General features: G+C 42.4%; 3 protein-coding genes across 4 annotated transcripts; 2 read left to right on the forward strand and 1 right to left on the reverse strand.

The window, feature by feature from the left end:
• Nucleotides 1–5,413: 5,413 nt before the first annotated feature.
• On the forward strand, nucleotides 5,414–9,925 carry LOC112880117 (eukaryotic translation initiation factor 3 subunit C). The gene is made up of 4 exons (XM_025944603.1): nucleotides 5,414–5,537; nucleotides 6,268–6,333; nucleotides 6,466–8,277; nucleotides 8,735–9,925. The coding sequence occupies exons 2-4, from the start codon at nucleotides 6,307–6,309 to the stop codon at nucleotides 9,683–9,685; spliced, it is 2,790 nt and encodes a 929-aa protein (XP_025800388.1). The 5' UTR covers nucleotides 5,414–5,537; nucleotides 6,268–6,306; the 3' UTR covers nucleotides 9,686–9,925.
• Nucleotides 9,926–11,881: 1,956 nt separating this feature from the next.
• On the reverse strand, nucleotides 11,882–13,497 carry LOC112882265 (glucosamine 6-phosphate N-acetyltransferase 1-like). 2 transcript variants are annotated; one of them, XM_025947278.1, is made up of 2 exons: nucleotides 12,951–13,497; nucleotides 11,882–12,013 (listed from the first exon to the last, which is right to left on the reverse strand). In XM_025947278.1, the coding sequence occupies exon 1, from the start codon at nucleotides 13,454–13,456 to the stop codon at nucleotides 12,956–12,958; it is 501 nt and encodes a 166-aa protein (XP_025803063.1). In that variant the 5' UTR covers nucleotides 13,457–13,497; the 3' UTR covers nucleotides 11,882–12,013; nucleotides 12,951–12,955. The 2 variants fall into 2 exon arrangements, 1 of the variants encoding a protein (XP_025803063.1); XR_003226633.1 differs by having other exon boundaries at nucleotides 11,913–12,013; nucleotides 12,865–13,497.
• A 206-nt stretch (nucleotides 13,498–13,703) lies between these two features.
• Nucleotides 13,704–16,507, forward strand: LOC112882561. The gene is made up of 7 exons (XM_025947643.1): nucleotides 13,704–14,098; nucleotides 14,189–14,398; nucleotides 14,470–14,622; nucleotides 14,817–14,936; nucleotides 15,023–15,109; nucleotides 15,182–15,642; nucleotides 16,221–16,507. The coding sequence occupies exons 1-6, from the start codon at nucleotides 13,745–13,747 to the stop codon at nucleotides 15,608–15,610; spliced, it is 1,353 nt and encodes a 450-aa protein (XP_025803428.1). The 5' UTR covers nucleotides 13,704–13,744; the 3' UTR covers nucleotides 15,611–15,642; nucleotides 16,221–16,507.
• Nucleotides 16,508–17,541: the final 1,034 nt, after the last annotated feature.

Consider the following 17,541-nt stretch of genomic DNA (forward strand, 5'->3'; position numbering starts at 1 on the left):
AAGGGATGCTTTTAAAACAAGCTAGTATTCATCCTCATTGGTGCATAATCTGTGATTTAAAAGCATCCCTTTTATCTTGCTTTTTGTCTGATCCTAATTTTCGTGGTGATTGCTTTCTATTATGCTGGATCATGTCTTGATGTCCTAGAGTCATTTATCAATCAAATGACTTGTTTACTTTTCATCTACTTACATGCAGATAGCTGTTCTTGGTCAAGTTCTACTGAATTGATTTTGTTACTTATGGGACTGATGATAGAGGAAAAGGTATTTTTACCAAAATATGGGTGCATTAAATGTCGAAAAACTTGGTTCTCAGTTGGCAGCATTTTCATTGGGCACATTTTTGTCAGTACTACTTTGTAAGGCTTACTACATTTACCAAGCTAGTATATGCACTGTAGTGTTGCAGGTATGTTGTGTCCTTTAACTCGAAGCAAGAAATGGCTGTGGTCGATCGGGTCAACGGGCATGTGCTGTGTCACAAACCCGCCCTACTCCTTGTCTTTGGTACTTTTTATGTACACCTTATATGCCGTTGGAACTTTTCGAGCATCTTATTTGGGGCTGTTATGTCCCTAATCATGATCATGTCAAAAGTATACGCTCAGGTTATGGATAGGAGAACTTGCATCTTTATTTTTTGCTTCACGTATATGAATTTTGATTTTACATATATAAATCTTGACCGAAAGGTTCTATACCTTTTATTTTGGACCGCCAAAAAGTATGAAACCTTTCACTATATGCAATGTGAACTAGAACAAAAAATATAGTTGGGTGGTACAACTTTATAGGTACTAATTCAAACGAGCTTGTAGTCTTGTACTCCTGCGCAGCACAATACAAAGCAATCACCACGAAAATTAGGATCGCACGAAAAGCAAGATAAAAGGGATGCTTTTACAACACAGATTATGCACCAATGAGGATAACTGATCAATTATCTACACAGCATGTGCAGCAATACGAAGTTCCTAGGTATTATTCCACAGATACAAGGCATAGGAAACTCGACATTGAACTGAAAATGTTGTAATGGCTTCTGTTTCTCTCACTAGTCCAAAGCTACCCCATATTATATACCAGATAACAGTTGTACTTGCTTCTATTTCTCCTACTAGAGCCTTGATCTTCTTTTGTTCATCCAAGTCGACACTGAACTGAAAGCCAACATCAAGAGCTAGTACTAATCGAAATGTTCTGGTAATACTACAAAATGTGTGAAACAATGGTGCCAGTACCACATCACAAAATTCTGCACGATACTGAAACAAAATTGTTAATAGCAGGAGGCAAAGCATTGAACTGATCATAGCGAAAAGAAAGGTACAAGCTTATAATGCATGAAAGTCTGCACTATGGAAGCACATTTAACAAGATCAAATACAGTCATAACAAGCTCACATAAGGTATTGCATCTACTACTCATTTCATTGTGGTGCATTTGATAAAAAACACATGATCTATGCTGATGTGTATAAGGAGTAAAACAAAATTCCCAACCTATTGCCATGGCCTAATCATTAAAACAGGATGGGAATGCATTAAGACCAAAAGAGAGATGCATTATGTGTAAGCTCAGCAAGAGACTACAAAATAAAGCCGATTTGCGCAAAAGAGAGGTTGAAATGTTTTCATTCTTGAGATATGCGCTGACAACTAGAAAGTAATCTAAGAACAGGGAAGACAAGCTTGCACCTTGCAGGAAAGACTTATTGGTGAAGAAAAGAACCAAAATTGAAAAGAATCTATGTGCCTAACAAACTAGAACGTTACGACCATTTGATTGTAATTACCACACCAAAATGTCAATGTCAAACCAAATATTCCGGCTTAGCAATCAGTCTCATGTGTATGAGTTAAGAAAAAAAGGTTGCTGCGTACCAAGGACTGAGTCCAAAAATCAGGATGTGCCCAGAATTGGAAAAAATGTACTTCATACAGATAGCTAGACTGAATGAGCCTATTGGTGAACATATGATTCCAAGCTATGGCTAATTAATTGAGTTGGTGTAGGATAACTATGAGAAATCCATACTATGCACTACCACATACAGACCATTTTATAGATGTAACATCTGACTGAGGAAATGTATACTGCTCAACACTGACTAAACTTGAATGACAAGGCTGCTTGTGCAATGTAATTATACTGACCTGACCTCAACATGCTAGCATGGAAACCATTAGCGTTGCAAGTTTGACTGTTAATAGTTTATATATGTTCCAAAACAAGCTGCACTATGCATTGTTGGAGTAAAAGAATTAAGAAAATCTTGAAATGATCCAAATACCCCTACTCAGTGTTAAAATATCACATGAATTTCAGTTTAGCATTCATATATTTCTAAAAGAAAAAAGGTATGCACTAAGATGACAAAGAGATTTGTGTTCAATACCTGCTGAAGATGGAAATTTATTATTCTCCATAGACAAATTTGCAGGCTCATCTGCGGTGCTGCCATAAACTGCATTGAACATAACTGTCAATATAGAAAGATATGGAAAAATAAACATTTTGGTGTAGATCCAAGTGGGTAACAAAACTGTTAATTCCGCGTTTTCTGCTAACTGCAACACCAATAATGACAAGAGGGCAAACTTCAAATACTAATATAATGTAACACAGTGCGAAAGAGACGACAAGCAGGATAACTAGAGGATTAACATGGCGGCCATTAGAAGGAAACATATTTGAAATGGCGCAAGGAACTCACCTTTCGGAATGCATTATACTTCTGATTTAGCTACCTTCATTGAATCAAGCAACCTTCCTTCGCAGGGGAGCAGCACGAATCTGACCTGAAGTGCAGCCGAAAATGGGGGATTCGAAGGAAGGTTTGCCATGGCTGAAAGCGAGCTGACTACAACATACAGCCGAGGGGAAGGGAAGGGATGAAAAGAGAAGGAGAGAGAGAGAGAAGAGGGGGGCCACCGTATGTACAACTTAGAGATACGGTATTGCTTTTGGGGCAGGTGAGGGAAACGATAAATAACTGGTTGCTGCAGACCGAGCGGATCTGACGGGAGGTTGGATGGACGGCTCGGATAGTAACTGTTCAGAGCATTTGTGTAGGTAGTATGACTTTCACACATCATTCAGACATCATTTCACTATTCCCTTCTGTAGGAGCAGGACAACTCTCACCTTGTTCTTCCCACTACTCGCTGGTCACAGACATTCACCCATCAGGGTCTTCCAAAAAGGGTTAAATTGCCTGCTGACAATTAGAAAATGCCTGGAGGCTACGTATCACATATGCTACAAATTCTACATCATCTGAAGGATATTATTTAGAATGGCTTAGTTTTAATTCAGCCCAACAATTAATTTCAGCCCAAAAGTCCAACCACAGTACAAACAAGTCGTCGGGGGTTTAATTAGCCCAACATAGGAATTCGAATTCCGTGTGACGCGCTAGCTAAACCACGCTATATGCGTTGCTGTTATTTCCTGTACTGGAAGCCGAGTAGCAACAAATATCTTTTTATTTTATTTTTTTCTTTCATTTCATTTTTATCTTGTGTTTTATTTTTTATTTTTTCTATTCTTTCTTTTCTTTTTCTTTCTCTTTTCTCCTCTCTTCCTTTTGTTTTCCTTTCTTTTATTTTATCGTTGTATATTACCTTGTTTGTCGTGAAATATTTTTCTGTTGATGAACTACCGTGAAATATTTCATTATTTTCTTTCTTATTTCACTATTTTTTATTTAGTTCATATTTCTTATCTTTTCTATTTAGGTTTTTTTTGACTCAATCCGCTAATAAACTTCATTCTCCTTCCTTCCTCTTTTTCTTTTTGAGCCCTCATAACTTTTTTTTCTTTTTTCTATATTTATTTTGTATTCTTATTTTTTGTCCTTTCATAACTATATAGATATTTTTAATTTTTATATTCTATTTTTTCCTTCTAATTTTAAAATTTCCTTTTTCTTATAATTCTTCCATACATAAATATGGTTATTATTCCAAAACATAATTTCTAATTTTATCTGATTTTTTTTCTTATTTGGAATACTTTTCTCAAAATATTTTATTTTAATTTGATTTATTTGTATGTGAATATGTTTTGTTCACTCTTATAGAATAATTATACATCGCATGTGTGGTTAAAACCTTTTCTCCTAAAGCATATATGCTTTACGTGTGTATACTGTGGTGAAAATAGCTGACTAATTTATTTTCCATACGGACTCATTTAGTACGCATATATACTTTTAATTCTTCATGTAAAATTATTCATCCGTATGTAATTAATTTGTCCATAATTCCAAATTATTTGTTCCTATTGTAGACTGAATTATTCGATGATGCTGAATCATTTGTTCGCGATATTTATTTTTTATTATTTATCCTATACAATCAAATGTTCGTGATGTTTAATATTTTATTTGTTGTATATTATTATTTATTCGTTATGTTTAGTTTTTTTCATATAAAATAATTATTTATTCATGTTGTTAAAATATTTGTTCTCAGTAGCCGAAAATAATTATTTAGCACTTAAAAAATATTTTTTTAAAAAATACGTGCAAACATATGTAAGTATGGTATTATTTTGAAGTTCTTATCATAAGAAAGATAATAGTGCAATCGAAATTCAATTTGAATGCATGGTTTAAAATTTATAGATTTTTTTAGTATAAACTCCCTTTGTATATGGGTGATGTCATCAATTTATCTCCATTTGCATGCATTCATTTGTTAGTTTAACGGGCCTGACATACGACCAAAAATATTATCCCGTCCAAGGAGGAAAAATTAATCACGCTTCATGTGGTGATTTGCCAAACCATCACCTCAGATGACCTCAGAGGAGGCCTAATCGCATCCCAGAAAAATGATTGTTTTTTCCTTATCTGACGATACATGCGACCTGACTTGAAGTCAAAATATTCTTGAGCCTTACTCGGTCTGGGCTGGCCCAAGCAGGTTATTTCTCACGTTTGTTTTATTCTCGATAAACAGTTTTTACTTGGAACAACAGCTTTTATATTTTATTTCTGAAATAATATTGACCTACTACTTACCTAAAGGAATAACGTATATAGACTTAGGATGGTAAAGGGCCTACAAATTTAGTCTAAAAGTTTTATGAATTGAGCTTAAAAAGGACTGGACTCATATTCTATATAATTTTGAATCAAGAATAATTGTTGAGTTAGATTATGAAAAATGCATTAGAGCCATAATCCATTACTAATTGTAACGTACTGTCTTGTAACTTGAAACGTGACAAAAAAAATCCCAGAAGAAGTTCGGATCTAGGAAAACCCAAAATCTCAATAGTTTACCATGTATCTGGCCCATCCAATTATCGGGCTCCTTCAGCCATGCAGGCTGCCCCCAGGCCTGGCCCAAATAGCCTGCCTCACCGCCTCTTGGTCCTCTATCCATAAAAGGGCCATTACGCCACTCGAACCCAACCCACGCGACGCGACCTCGCCATTTAGGGTTTCTTCCCCATCCCCTCTCGTCTCAACCCACGCGACGTCGCCGCCGCCGCCGCCGCCCCTGCCGTCCCCGAACTCCAGGTGAGCGGTCGCCCTCCCTCTCCTACGTCCAGTCCATCCTTCCAGAACCCATCGCCCTCGTCGCGAATCGTCCCCGCCGGATCGGTGGTTCCTGGCGCCTTGCGTCCAGCGAGCCGTTCCTGTTCCCGCATCTCGGTTTCTTTCGACAGGGCCGAGCAATTCGTTCAATCTCGCGTATGTGGTTGTATATGCCCCTTTTTTGTCTCTTTGAATTTTGCCGGTAGATTCTTAGGTTACACTTAGATCCCCAAGTCCCGGAATCTTGTGACGTGTTAGAGGTTCTGAGGCGAATTGATTCGTGTTGGTTCTAGCCCGATGTCAAGAGTGGGAGCTCGGTTTGCTGTCCTCGTTGTTAACTTGTGCTGAAAATTTGTTTTTGGGCTACGAATCTGTCGTTCCATTTAACTCGGCGTATCACGCAGTGGTGCTAGGCTCAGAGCATGTTTTTATTGCTTGTATGGAGATCAGCTAGCGTAAACCGCAGCATTCTTGGCAGATCGATGTGTTTTTCGGTTGGGCAAGCTCCCTTTAATTGTCAAGTGTCTATTGCCGAGGTTATCTTCTGTTTCGTAGTTATTGTTTCTTCTGTAATTTTTGAAGGATTTAATGAGATTTTATTTCAAGTTTGGACTCGAGAATTGTTTTTGCTTTCCTTCACCTTAGAGTTCAAATGCATTTTTCATTATTCATTCTATTTTATCATAATTCAACCTCCTTGTAAACTTTGCAGAGCTTGAGCCAAGTCGAAGCAAAAGCAGCAGCAGCAACCATGCAGGGATCCCGTTTCTGGGGACAGGTACTTGCTTTCTCTCTTGCAATGACCCCAGCATGGCGGCATATATGTTGTGTCCATACTGCAGTTACTGGTACTTAGTGTCATCGTTGTCGTTGGTTGCAATACTTACTGCTTGGTTCTTCGCAACTTCAGGGGGACAGTGAATCCGAGGAGGAGGAGGAAGAAGTCGAATCAGAACAGGGCAGTGATAGTGAAGATGATGTAGTTCACGGTGCTGGGGGGCGTGGAGTCCAAAACCGCTACTTGAAGACCCAAGAAGACGATAGTGATGAGTCTGATTCAGGCCACCGCGTGATTCGCTCTTTGAGGGACAAGCGCAATGAGGAGATGAGATCTATTGTTGATCAGATGCGTAATGCTATGAAGATCAATGACTGGGTTAGCCTGCAGGAGAGCTTTGAGAAGCTCAACAAACATCTTGAGAAGGTTGTACGTGTCAATGAATCAACTGAGATTCCAAAGATGTATATCAAGGCACTTGTATTACTGGAGGACTTCCTTGCTGAAGCCTTTGCAAACAAAGATGCTAAGAGGAAGATGAGCAGCAGCAATTCGAAGGCACTCAATGTGATGAAACAAAAGCTTAAGAAGAACAACAAGCAGTACGAAGAGCAGATTCAGAAGTGCAGGGAGCATCCAGAGAGCTTTGAAGATGAAGCTGCTGGCAAGGGTGAAGATGAGGATGATGAAGATGAGGACAGTGACGCAGAGATTGAAGATCCTGAGAAGATTGTTACGTCGGAATCAGAAGCGGATGCAGAAGATGAAGGTGACAATGATGGTTGGATACAGAATAAGTCCAAGAAAGATAAGATGCTGGACAAGCAGTTCTTGAAAGATCCAAGTGAAATCACGTGGGATATTGTTGATAAGAAACTCAAGGAGATTGTTGCATCAAGGGGAAAGAAAGGTACTGGAAGGATCGAGCGTGTTGAACAGCTAACATTTTTGACCCGTGTGGCCAAAACACCTGCTCAGAAGCTTGAAATCCTTTTCCATGTGATATCTGCACAGTTTGATGTGAACCCTAGCTTACTTGGGCACATGCCGGTCAATGTGTGGAAGAAGTGTGTTAACAACATGCTTCTTGTGCTTGATATACTCCAGCAGTATCCTAATATTGTAGTAGACACTTCCCTGGAGCCTGATGAGAAAGAAACTCAGAAGGGTGCAGACTTCAATGGAACAATACATGTTACCGGTGACCTGGTTGCATTCCTGGAAAGACTGGACACTGAATTTTTCAAGACCTTACAGTGCTCGGATCCATACACAAAAGATTATGTTCAGAGGCTTAGAGAGGAACCCCTATTCTTGGTTGTTGCACAGAATGTCCAAGATTACTTGGAAAGGGTTGGAAACCTCAAAGCTGCTGCTAAGGTTGCACTGCGTCGTGTTGAGCTAGTGTACTACAAACCCCAAGAAGTATATGATTCAATGAGGAAATTGGCAGAGCAGCCTGAGGACAGTGTGGAGGAGGGTGATGCAGAGACTGGTGATGAGCATCAAGCGATGGATGCCAATAGGGGACCACCGCCATTTGTTGTGATTCCGGAGGTTGTGCCCAGGAAGCCTACCTTTCCAGAGAGTGGTAGAGCTTTGATGGATGGATTGATGTCCTTAATTTACAAGTATGGAGATGAAAGGACCAAAGCCCGTGCAATGCTTTGTGATATATATCACCATGCAATCTCTGATGAGTTTTCAGTGGCTCGTGACTTGCTTTTAATGAGTCATTTGCAAGATGGTGTTCAGCTTATGGACATATCATCCCAAATTTTATTCAATAGAGTAATGGCACAGCTAGGGTTGTGTGCTTTCAGGGCTGGTTTGATAAATGAAGCTCATGGCTGCTTGACTGAGCTCTACTCAACTGGAAGAGTTAAAGAACTGCTAGCACAAGGTGTGCAACAAAGCCGCTACCATGAAAAAACTCCCGAACAGGTAAATCTACTCTGCTTGGCATGTAAATGCTGAGTACATGGGCCCAAATCACAATTCACACATGCAAAACACTGATGGTTGGAAAAAATGTCAAATATGTTTTGGTTGTTAATATTCGCATAGTACTACCTTGCCTGCTATCTTTCTTCCGTTGCTCTCTATAATATGTTAATATGATACTTAATCCTATTTTACACAGCAATTCTTATGTTGATTCCAAACTTTGGCACTTTTTCTCCATATTGGGCTGTGTTTATATTTTGATAACATGGATGTAGTTGCTTCACAATATTTGCAGTGAGAAGGCTCTACTAATATTTAGAGTAAACTGCACTTTAGTCTATTTTTTATATTGATTTAATTATAGACTTCAATTGGGATATTTTATACAAGGATAATACTTGATTTGTGCTTTTGATTATCAGTGCTAATGATTTAGCCACTCTAATTCCTGCAGGAAAGACTTGAGAGGCGAAGGCAGATGCCTTACCATATGCATATAAACCTGGAGCTTTTGGAAGCCACACACTTGATCTGTGCGATGCTAATTGAAGTCCCCAATATGGCTGCCAGTACTTATGACAAGCGGAGGCCTATGAGCAAAACTTTCCGCAGGCTTCTTGAAGTGAGTGAAAGGCAGACTTTTGTTGGGCCTCCGGAAAATGTGAGGGATCATGTAATGGCTGCCACAAGAGCCCTCAACAAGGGTGACCACCAAAAGGCTTTTAGTGTCATAAGTTCGCTGGAGATCTGGAAGCTTTTGAGGAACAGGGAGCATGTTCTTGAGATGCTGAAGCTCAAGATCAAGGAGGAAGCCCTTAGAACATATCTTTTCTCGTACTCCTCTTGCTACGAGTCCTTGAGCCTGAACCAGCTCACCACCATGTTTGATCTCAGTGAGCAGCATGCTCACAGCATTGTTAGCAAGATGATGATGCATGAAGAGCTTCATGCTAGCTGGGACCAACCAACAAAGTGTATTGTTTTCCACAGTGTGGATCAAACTAGGCTTCAGGGGCTACTCTTCCAGATGGCAGATAAGCTCTCGGTCCTGGTGGAGAGCAATGAGAGGGCATACGAGGCAAGAACTGGTGGTACTCTTGAAGGGGTACCGCCCAGGCGCAGGGGCGACGGTCAGGACTCATCCAATTTGGGGAAGTGGCAGGACAACTTTGTGTCCTCACAAGGGAGGCAGGGTGGTGGCAACCGGTCTGGATATGCTGGTAGAGGTGGAGGTGGCCAGGGTGGTGGATACCAGAGGGACAGGGGAAACCAGGGTTCCCGTGGGGGCTATAGCGGCGGCTCACGGTTTCAGGATGGAAGGGGTCGCAACCAGTCTGGTTCCTCAGCGAGAGGTGGTGATGGTGGTGCACGGATGGTGAGCCTTAACAGGGCCGGTAGAGTTTAGGAGTGATAAATTTCAGCCTGAAGGTCTTCCATCAAGGTCTCCAGTTTTGAAGCGCTGCTTTTTCCATAATTTAGAAACTTGCAGTTCTAAACTTGGGTTGTTTGCTATATTTTGCTGTAGCCTATTGATTCAAGTGTCTGTGAGAAAATCTGAGACTTGGTACTCTGGTTTGTGTCATGAGAGTGAGGATTATGTATTCGTTCCTATATTTGATATCTACTTGCGACTATTTTGCTTTTACATGCTATTCTCTGCCATTTATGCTTATTCCCAGTGTGTGGAATGAGTTCGATGTTTGAGATGTAATCGTCGCACCTTTTTCACTATTTTAGCTACAACTTGCAAGTATATTTCTTATAACAAAAACGTGCAAGTATAATCCTTTTTTGGGCGCACAACACAATAAAATGAACGACAAAAAGAAAATCACTCCTCTGAAGTCCCGTTCCTACCATCTGCCCTCCCCGGGAGCGTCTGAGTGCGCGATCGATTGTAGCGTGGTTTCAATCGTTCATCTTCACCAGAGCATCCGCACCAACTTGGAAGCGTCACCACGCACGCCTTGCTACTGCTAGTAGCGTCTTCTGCGCTCGAGTACCGAAGCATCACATACGTGAGGTAGCTGAGCTGCGAGCAGAGGATGATCCATCACTGAAAGGCGAGCATGGGGTTGCACGGCAACGGTTACGGGCTTGCGGCACCCCTCTGCCGTGAGCAAAACATGAAGACAGAGTACTAGATTCCACGGTAACAGGGGCACCATGCAAAGGAAGCTGTCCACAGAGGCACAGACGATTTTGAAAAAACCTGAACTAAGATTAGAGCCCGGCCCATAGATTATTTAGGCTAAAATTTAAGGCTCCTTACCACCGCTATTAGCAGCTGATAGTATTGTGCCAAAATAGTGAGAAAGAATCTGATCAACCGAATTTTTGAAACCTGGCAGAGAACTAAGCAAGATTGCAAGAGTAAGATTAGGGAAATATGCAGTCCAGCACAAGCTGATTCAGGAATCCACTACCATCCTCCATTTGAGTTGTATGACCACCGGGCACTATTCAGACATCATTTCACCTTGCCCTTATGTAGGAATAGGATAGCTCTCAACTTGTTCTTTTCCAGTTTCCACTGCCTTCTGGTCGAGTACAATGCGAGTCAATCAAGGAATGTTCATCCATCATGACAATCAGAAAATAGCCATTTTTGTCCTGATCTGACAATAGATGACTACCTGACTTAGAATGACAATTGACATAGGTGCACACGAAATCCAAGAGGTTACTAGAGATCCACACTGCAGTTCCGAGTCATGCCACATGAATCATATTCACCAACCAAAAGCGGCAAAAAAGAGAGACCAAAGTGCGCCTCAAGCAACATAAAGTAAAAACAAGTTATATTTTGGCGAACCATACGAAAAGAAGTCTTAAAAACTTCTGATACTAGCATCTATAAAGGTTAGAGAGCTTTGAGAAGCTCTTATGATTAATCCATGTATTGTTCTTTTCTGAGTGTGTTTGACTACCCTGCAGCGCTGAGTGCTGACTTTTGCAAATTTAGTAAAATTTGCAGTCAACAATTTCCTAGAAGATGTTACATACAAGACAGCTAGCTGTCAAATTGGCATTTCAATGAGATGTTGAGATGTGTTCATTTGCAATGGGGCAGAAAAATAGTGGTCGTTTTTTTATTTATGTGTGGCTTGCAGCTTGCTATCTTTTGGGATCTGCTTAGACCTATGCATTGGAGGAGTAAGCTCTCCAACTTCATGCTGGGATTTGCCGGGAAATCACCCAAGCCTATGTTAATTTTGCTTGGCTTTGGAGAACTCGAGACATGATCTGTTCCTGGAAAGATTGATTACTCATCCTACTGGACCTTCATTTCTGTGTGTGGGTCCATGAAATGTTTCATAGGTAGTGAATGCCAAGAAGATGGTGAGATGAGATGAACTAGATGATTCTCTAGGAGGTATAGTTCGTTTTCTGTGATTAAATAGCTTCCTTTTTCAAGGCCTGAGAGCAATGATCCAAAGCATGCACAATATTCAAAGCCATGCTCAGTTGCTCAGACAGAAAAGGACATCATTACAGTAAAAATTGCTATTCATTTTTTAAATATCCTATGTGCTTGAAGATTGAACCTTGCTTCAAATTTTTCCAAGGTAGAAAGGTACAGACCTTGAACATGTCAGATATTTTGCTTCAATAAACAGTTGGAACAGAAATACTATCCATGGAAAACACAGTAAGACATGATAATCTATCTATAAGAGAATAAGGAGTGCTCATTTCACCGCAGCTGGATTCTGGCACAACCACCCTAGCCCTGAACATATGCATATCGCAGAAAAGGTTGGAGTAAGTACAGTTTTATTAAACAACTACTGAAATGTAAAAAGCAATCCTAAAAGGAACATTAGCTGGTTAATGTGCACTATTTGATTTTAGCAATGGAAGAACATTAGCTGGTTAGGTCTGTTTAACATAGCTTCAGCAGTAGTAAATGCACAAAATCTTTTCTTCCTCATCTTGAAAATCAGTTTAGACAACATTTTGACAGTCTTGCAAAAATGTAAATATCTTGAATGTATTTTTCTAAGTACACACAAATCAATGTGTGACACTAAAAGATAACTATTCTCACTATTTATGTGAAACTTTGATGCTCACACCGAACTCCATTGCATATTACATTCAGAAAGCTTCTAGGGAATAGACTGTAGGACCCTGAATTTTACATTAAGATGAATTATGTTCACTGCATAATGCGCATAATAGATGCACCCTCTAAAATCTATGAGTGCTCAACTACTGACACTGATCTTATCAAATAAAACACTACTTGCGTTCTATGAAAGTTTCATCATGCTCAAAGTCTCAAACCTTGCATAAACTCCTAGGTAAAAGGACCAAACTCAGGGGAAAAGAAAACTGCCATCTTTCTTGTTCGGGGTTTCCTTCTACTAAATGAAATTGAAATGTCATTCAGTATTACTCAAGGAGATGATTTGGAACTGCAAGGGATCTACAAGTAACTTCTAGTAACATTCCATTAAAATTGGACCGAATAAACGTGTCACACATCACACAATTATGTTGAGGTAATGCATTACAAGCTGCACCGATCACTAGCTCACATAGGCAACTACAAACAGTTACTCGAAGAAACAGGCGAACCTGCAGATCTTCCCCATCGCACATCATGAATCCACGAATCAATCGAAGACAACATAAACAGGGAGTGTGATCCGATAAAGTGGAACCTAGATCAGAAGTAGAGCCCCATCTGGACATTCTTCTCCTCAAAGCCGCACTTGGCGTAGAACCCCCTCAGCTCCGTCGTGCAGTTGAGTATGACCTTGTAGCAACCCCTCCCTCTCGCGTGCTCCACGAGGCGGCGCACGAGTCGCTCCCCGAGCCCCCGCCCCCTCGCGGCAGCGTCCACCACCACGTCTTCCAGGTGGCCCACGAGGCCGCAGCGCCGGATGAACTTCCGCTCAACCAGAACCGCCCCCGCAGCGGCGAGGCGGCCCGTCGCGGCTTCCTCCGCGACAAGCACCAGGTGGTCGGCGCCCAGCGCCGCGAGCTCGGCGAAGCGCGCGCGGAAGGCATCCTCTGAGAGCGGCGGAGAGGGGGAGAGCTGTGCGAGAAGCTCGCAGAAGCCCTTGGAGAGGTCGGAGAGCTCGAGCGGCCGGATGGTGTAAGCGTCGCCGGCGGCCTTCGCGCCGGCGCCGGCCTCCGCCGCGACTGGAGCGTGCGGCTGTTCCATGTGTGTGTTCGTGGAATCGTGGACGCGTCGGGAGAGGAAGGCGGGCGGGCCTGACGGATCGGACTATCGGACGATCCGATAATTAGATGGGCCGAGCAGATCGCGCGATTTTCCAATGGGCCGAGATAGTTGTGGATGAGATCCAAAATCAACCGTTAAAAATAGAACAATTTTGATTGTTTTGAACGCCGAATAAAAAAGATATTAAGAACCCCGCCCAAATGCACAAAAGTCCCCAACTCAAAATTCCAATCCCCGAACGGCCAAACCCTCTGCAGTCTCGTCGCCATGGTCGCCGCCGTCGGCGAGGCGACCCCGCCCCCAGATCTCCCACCTTCCCGCGTATCCGTCTCCTCGCCCTCGCCTTATTCCCGCCGCCGCTGCGCCCTCACGAGCCGCATCCGGGAGCCGGCGGCCCCGCGGCGGCACGCGTGGGTCTCCCTCCAGGGCCGCCTCGTCGGGGCGGAGGAGGCGTCGTCTGCTGCTTCGGCGGCCCCAGGCCTCCCGCATGATGAGGCGGTGGCGTGGGAGCTCTTCAGCCCGCTCCACCGCGTGCTCCTCGTCGCCACCGTCGCCGCCGCATCCTCCCGCTCCCATGCCGCCCGCCGGATCGAGCAGCTACAACGATCGATTAATCTTAGGGTTTGCCTCTGCTGATCTCCTCGATCGTGTCTATCTCTGGTTTGGTTATTTGCTGACCAGTCCCGGTGAATGATGTTTTTTGATGTGCAGGATGAGGTGCTGGAAGACATGCAGCAGAAGCTGGATGATCTGCTCGTCGAGATGAACTCCTTGCAACAACACTACGTTAAGTGCGATAGTTACATTTCCACTGAAAGGGGAAAGTATGAGATTGTAGGCAGCAAGAACATAGGAGATGAGGAGGGATCTAGATGTGTGCGCGCGAGGCCAGATGCTGCTCCCACTCCTCAGAAGGCAAAGGTACAACCTATTTACTTATTTCTTTTGAAAAAGAGAACGTGTTCACTGAAGAGTATGCACCAACTGTACAGGATCTCTGTGGGACGGATGATGCTAGGAGCGATGTCATTGATAGATCTAGTCTATCTTTCGTGGATCATGAAGAGCGCCGTATGTCAGACCTCTCAGACCTCTGCTGGAGTGTTGTATCATCAGTTGATAACCAAATAAATGGGGATAATCAGGTAGACAAGCCTACACTTTTCTGCGGTTAAAGCATCAGTTCACTTATACCTGATTGTATCCATGTCATAATTCTTGACAATGCATTCCATTTGGCCTTTTTAAGTTACTTGGAAACCTTTGATCAAAGTTCAGAAACTTTTTTTCTTACCTTCAATTGTGTTGTGTGGTGACACCCTGCTAAATTGTTATCCAGCTAAGTTTCTTGGCAGCAGATCAACAATTGTACAATCTTCAGAAGGAATGTGAAGAAAAGGACGCGACTATCAAGGAACTAGCTGCAGCTGCACATGCATCTAGTGCTGCTGATGCCAAGGTAAATAGAATCTCGTTGCATGCTAACATTTCAAGTAATATACTATTAGAGTGTTAGTAAATTCTTTGTTCCTTGTTTGCATGTAGAGAATTGTGGAGTTACAGGATGCTCTTAAAAGGAAAAACAAGGTGATCTCTAAATTGAAAAAAGACATGGCTGCTTTGAAGCAGATGGTAAAGAGTTCTTCCAAGTCCTTGCTGATTGTTTGTTGTCAGGCGAAGTGATAACTTATGTTCTTTCGGTAGGTTGTGGAATTATCAAGGGCTAAGAGACCATCTTCTGCCATAGGTCCAATCTGCACTGATCTGCCAGTGATGTCAAACAATGTTCTGTATGATATGAGCAATTCTAGCCCATCATCATCAGATTCTGAATCTCCTGTTGCACCGAGGGAATACCTTGATGAGTGTTTTGTTGATAGCGCTTCAGTAGGCAGCAATTCCAAGGGGAGTTGTGAAGTTTCTGTAGCAGCAACATCTCTTCCATCGAAAGTGTCATTCTCTCACAAGCTGCGCTCAACTAGCCCTTTAAAAGAGATCCGGATTAATCCGAAAGTAGAAACAAATGCATTTGGCAGACAGAAGCAACCTACATCCTCTAATGGAGATTTTAAAAGGATTAGAAGACAAAGTCAGCAAGATTCAAGGAATAAAGCTACAAGGAGATGGATGTAGTGTTTAGTCATCAAGAAGACATTACCTGATAGGTACACTTCTTGCACATTAAATTGGCCTGCTGTTCTTGTGCTAGCAAAGCAATCAAAGATGTTTGGTTCAGTTAATACCTGTTGAATTACTCTACCTATTTATTAGTTTTTGCTGCTTGGCTGGCTTCATCATAGGCATTGCTGCTTCTGTTCATCACTACTGTATTCAACATAAAAGTTCTTTTAAAAGAAAAGGGAACATGATAAGTAGAAACTAATGCACGAACTTCTCCTTCTAGGAATCTGAAATAAGGGTGAACTATGTGCTGAGATGCAGTTCTCTGATATGCTATATATTTTTGTTGTTCCCTGATGCTTGCCCCCTAAATCCATTAGAGATGTTTCCCAAAGACTTTTATGGCATGTTTATAGATTACACATGCAACTTTTTTGTTAGCTAGTTTCTAGGGATCAGTCATATCTCAGTTAGTGATGTTTGTTACGAAGTGTTTCTCTTAAAGGTATTATGTTGAGATAATCAGAAGCTTCATTCCCCCTTTGCTGCAACTTATGTGCTTTCTTTCATTTTTAAAAAAGTGGCTCACAATAGTGATGAAACTATTCTCTTGCCATTTCAGAGTTGGAAGAGATGAAGCTGATTGGTGTTGTCGATCTTGAATTCTTGATCGATGAACTGTCCAAGTGATGCTTCCTGGCTTCTGGCTCTTTCTGGTAAAAACAGTATTGGCTGCAAGTTGTTTCATTAGTCTTTTTAAGTTGTGGCTGTCATGAGATGGACCATGTCGTGGTACCTAGCTTCAACGTTGGTATCTTCCCCGATGTATAGTATGTCATTTGGATCTCAACTGTCAGCGTCTCCTCTCTCTTGAATCTATCGGTTATATTTAATCAGTGGACTAATTTATCCGGTGGAATCTTGGAGTGCATACTTCTGAAATAGTTTAGCATACTTTTCGTTTGTTCTATGACCTAGTATGGTCCCGCCTGCTCCCGTTCCCGTGGGAAAATTTGCCATGGCGAAATCATTTGCTATCAGCTTCTGTCCAGGAGATCACCAACTTGCAGACATTTACCAGTTGGGCACAGTGGAGATCAAAGCATCTAATTTGTTACGGTCTGATGGTGACTGAGAAACTCTCGGTTCTCCTCGGATGCAAGGTGCAGTTCATCCAGGTGACGTCCAGGCCGTCCTACTGGCTACCCGAGGTAGCAGTCGACGGATGTGCCAGCTATTTTCAACACAGCTGAGGCCAGCGTGAGGTTCTGGTCGTCCAGAACTATTAGCTGAAGTTGGGACCGGTTCCTCTGAACGGCGACTAATTTTTAGCAGGCGGTGGGGGCGTGGGCTATGGCCTATAAGGGGCCTTCGATCAACTTCAAGCTTCAAGAGTCGATGGAGACCTGTTTGCGGGCTGTACGGATCGCTGTCGAATGCCGGCGTTGGAAACTGGAGATAGGAACAGGGTGGGTGATCCACCTGTACGGATCCGGACAATCAGTGCAAAATTGAAAGAGAACTCTTGGACTGGACCCACGCTCTGCCGGCCAAAGCTATTTCAAAAATTCCCAAGATCAAAAATCCAAACGGTACGCTGTGTCCGCGGCAAGTACAAAGCGACGTTCACTTCAAGACCAGTGCGCTCCTTGTATTTGCTGTAATGTTTCAAATGGTTTTCTCGTGATTCATAAGAACTAATTTCGCTCTCCTTGCAAAAAAAAAGAGAGAAAAACCTACTTAGCTTTCAGAAAAGCGAAACAATCCGAGGAAAAAAAAAGAAACTGGCCTTTGTGCATGGGCTCGTGTTCGCCACATCCGCAATCGCGATGAACGTCGCAGTCCATCAGGTCGAGCGCGCACGCAACCGGTTCCGGTTCCCCACGCGGGCCCCGCATGGCAGCCGATTGACGCGCGCGCGCGCGGCTGGCTACTCCCTCCTT

This window comes from Panicum hallii, chromosome 2 (assembly GCF_002211085.1).
Source record: "Panicum hallii strain FIL2 chromosome 2, PHallii_v3.1, whole genome shotgun sequence".
NCBI lineage: Eukaryota > Viridiplantae > Streptophyta > Magnoliopsida > Poales > Poaceae > Panicum > Panicum hallii.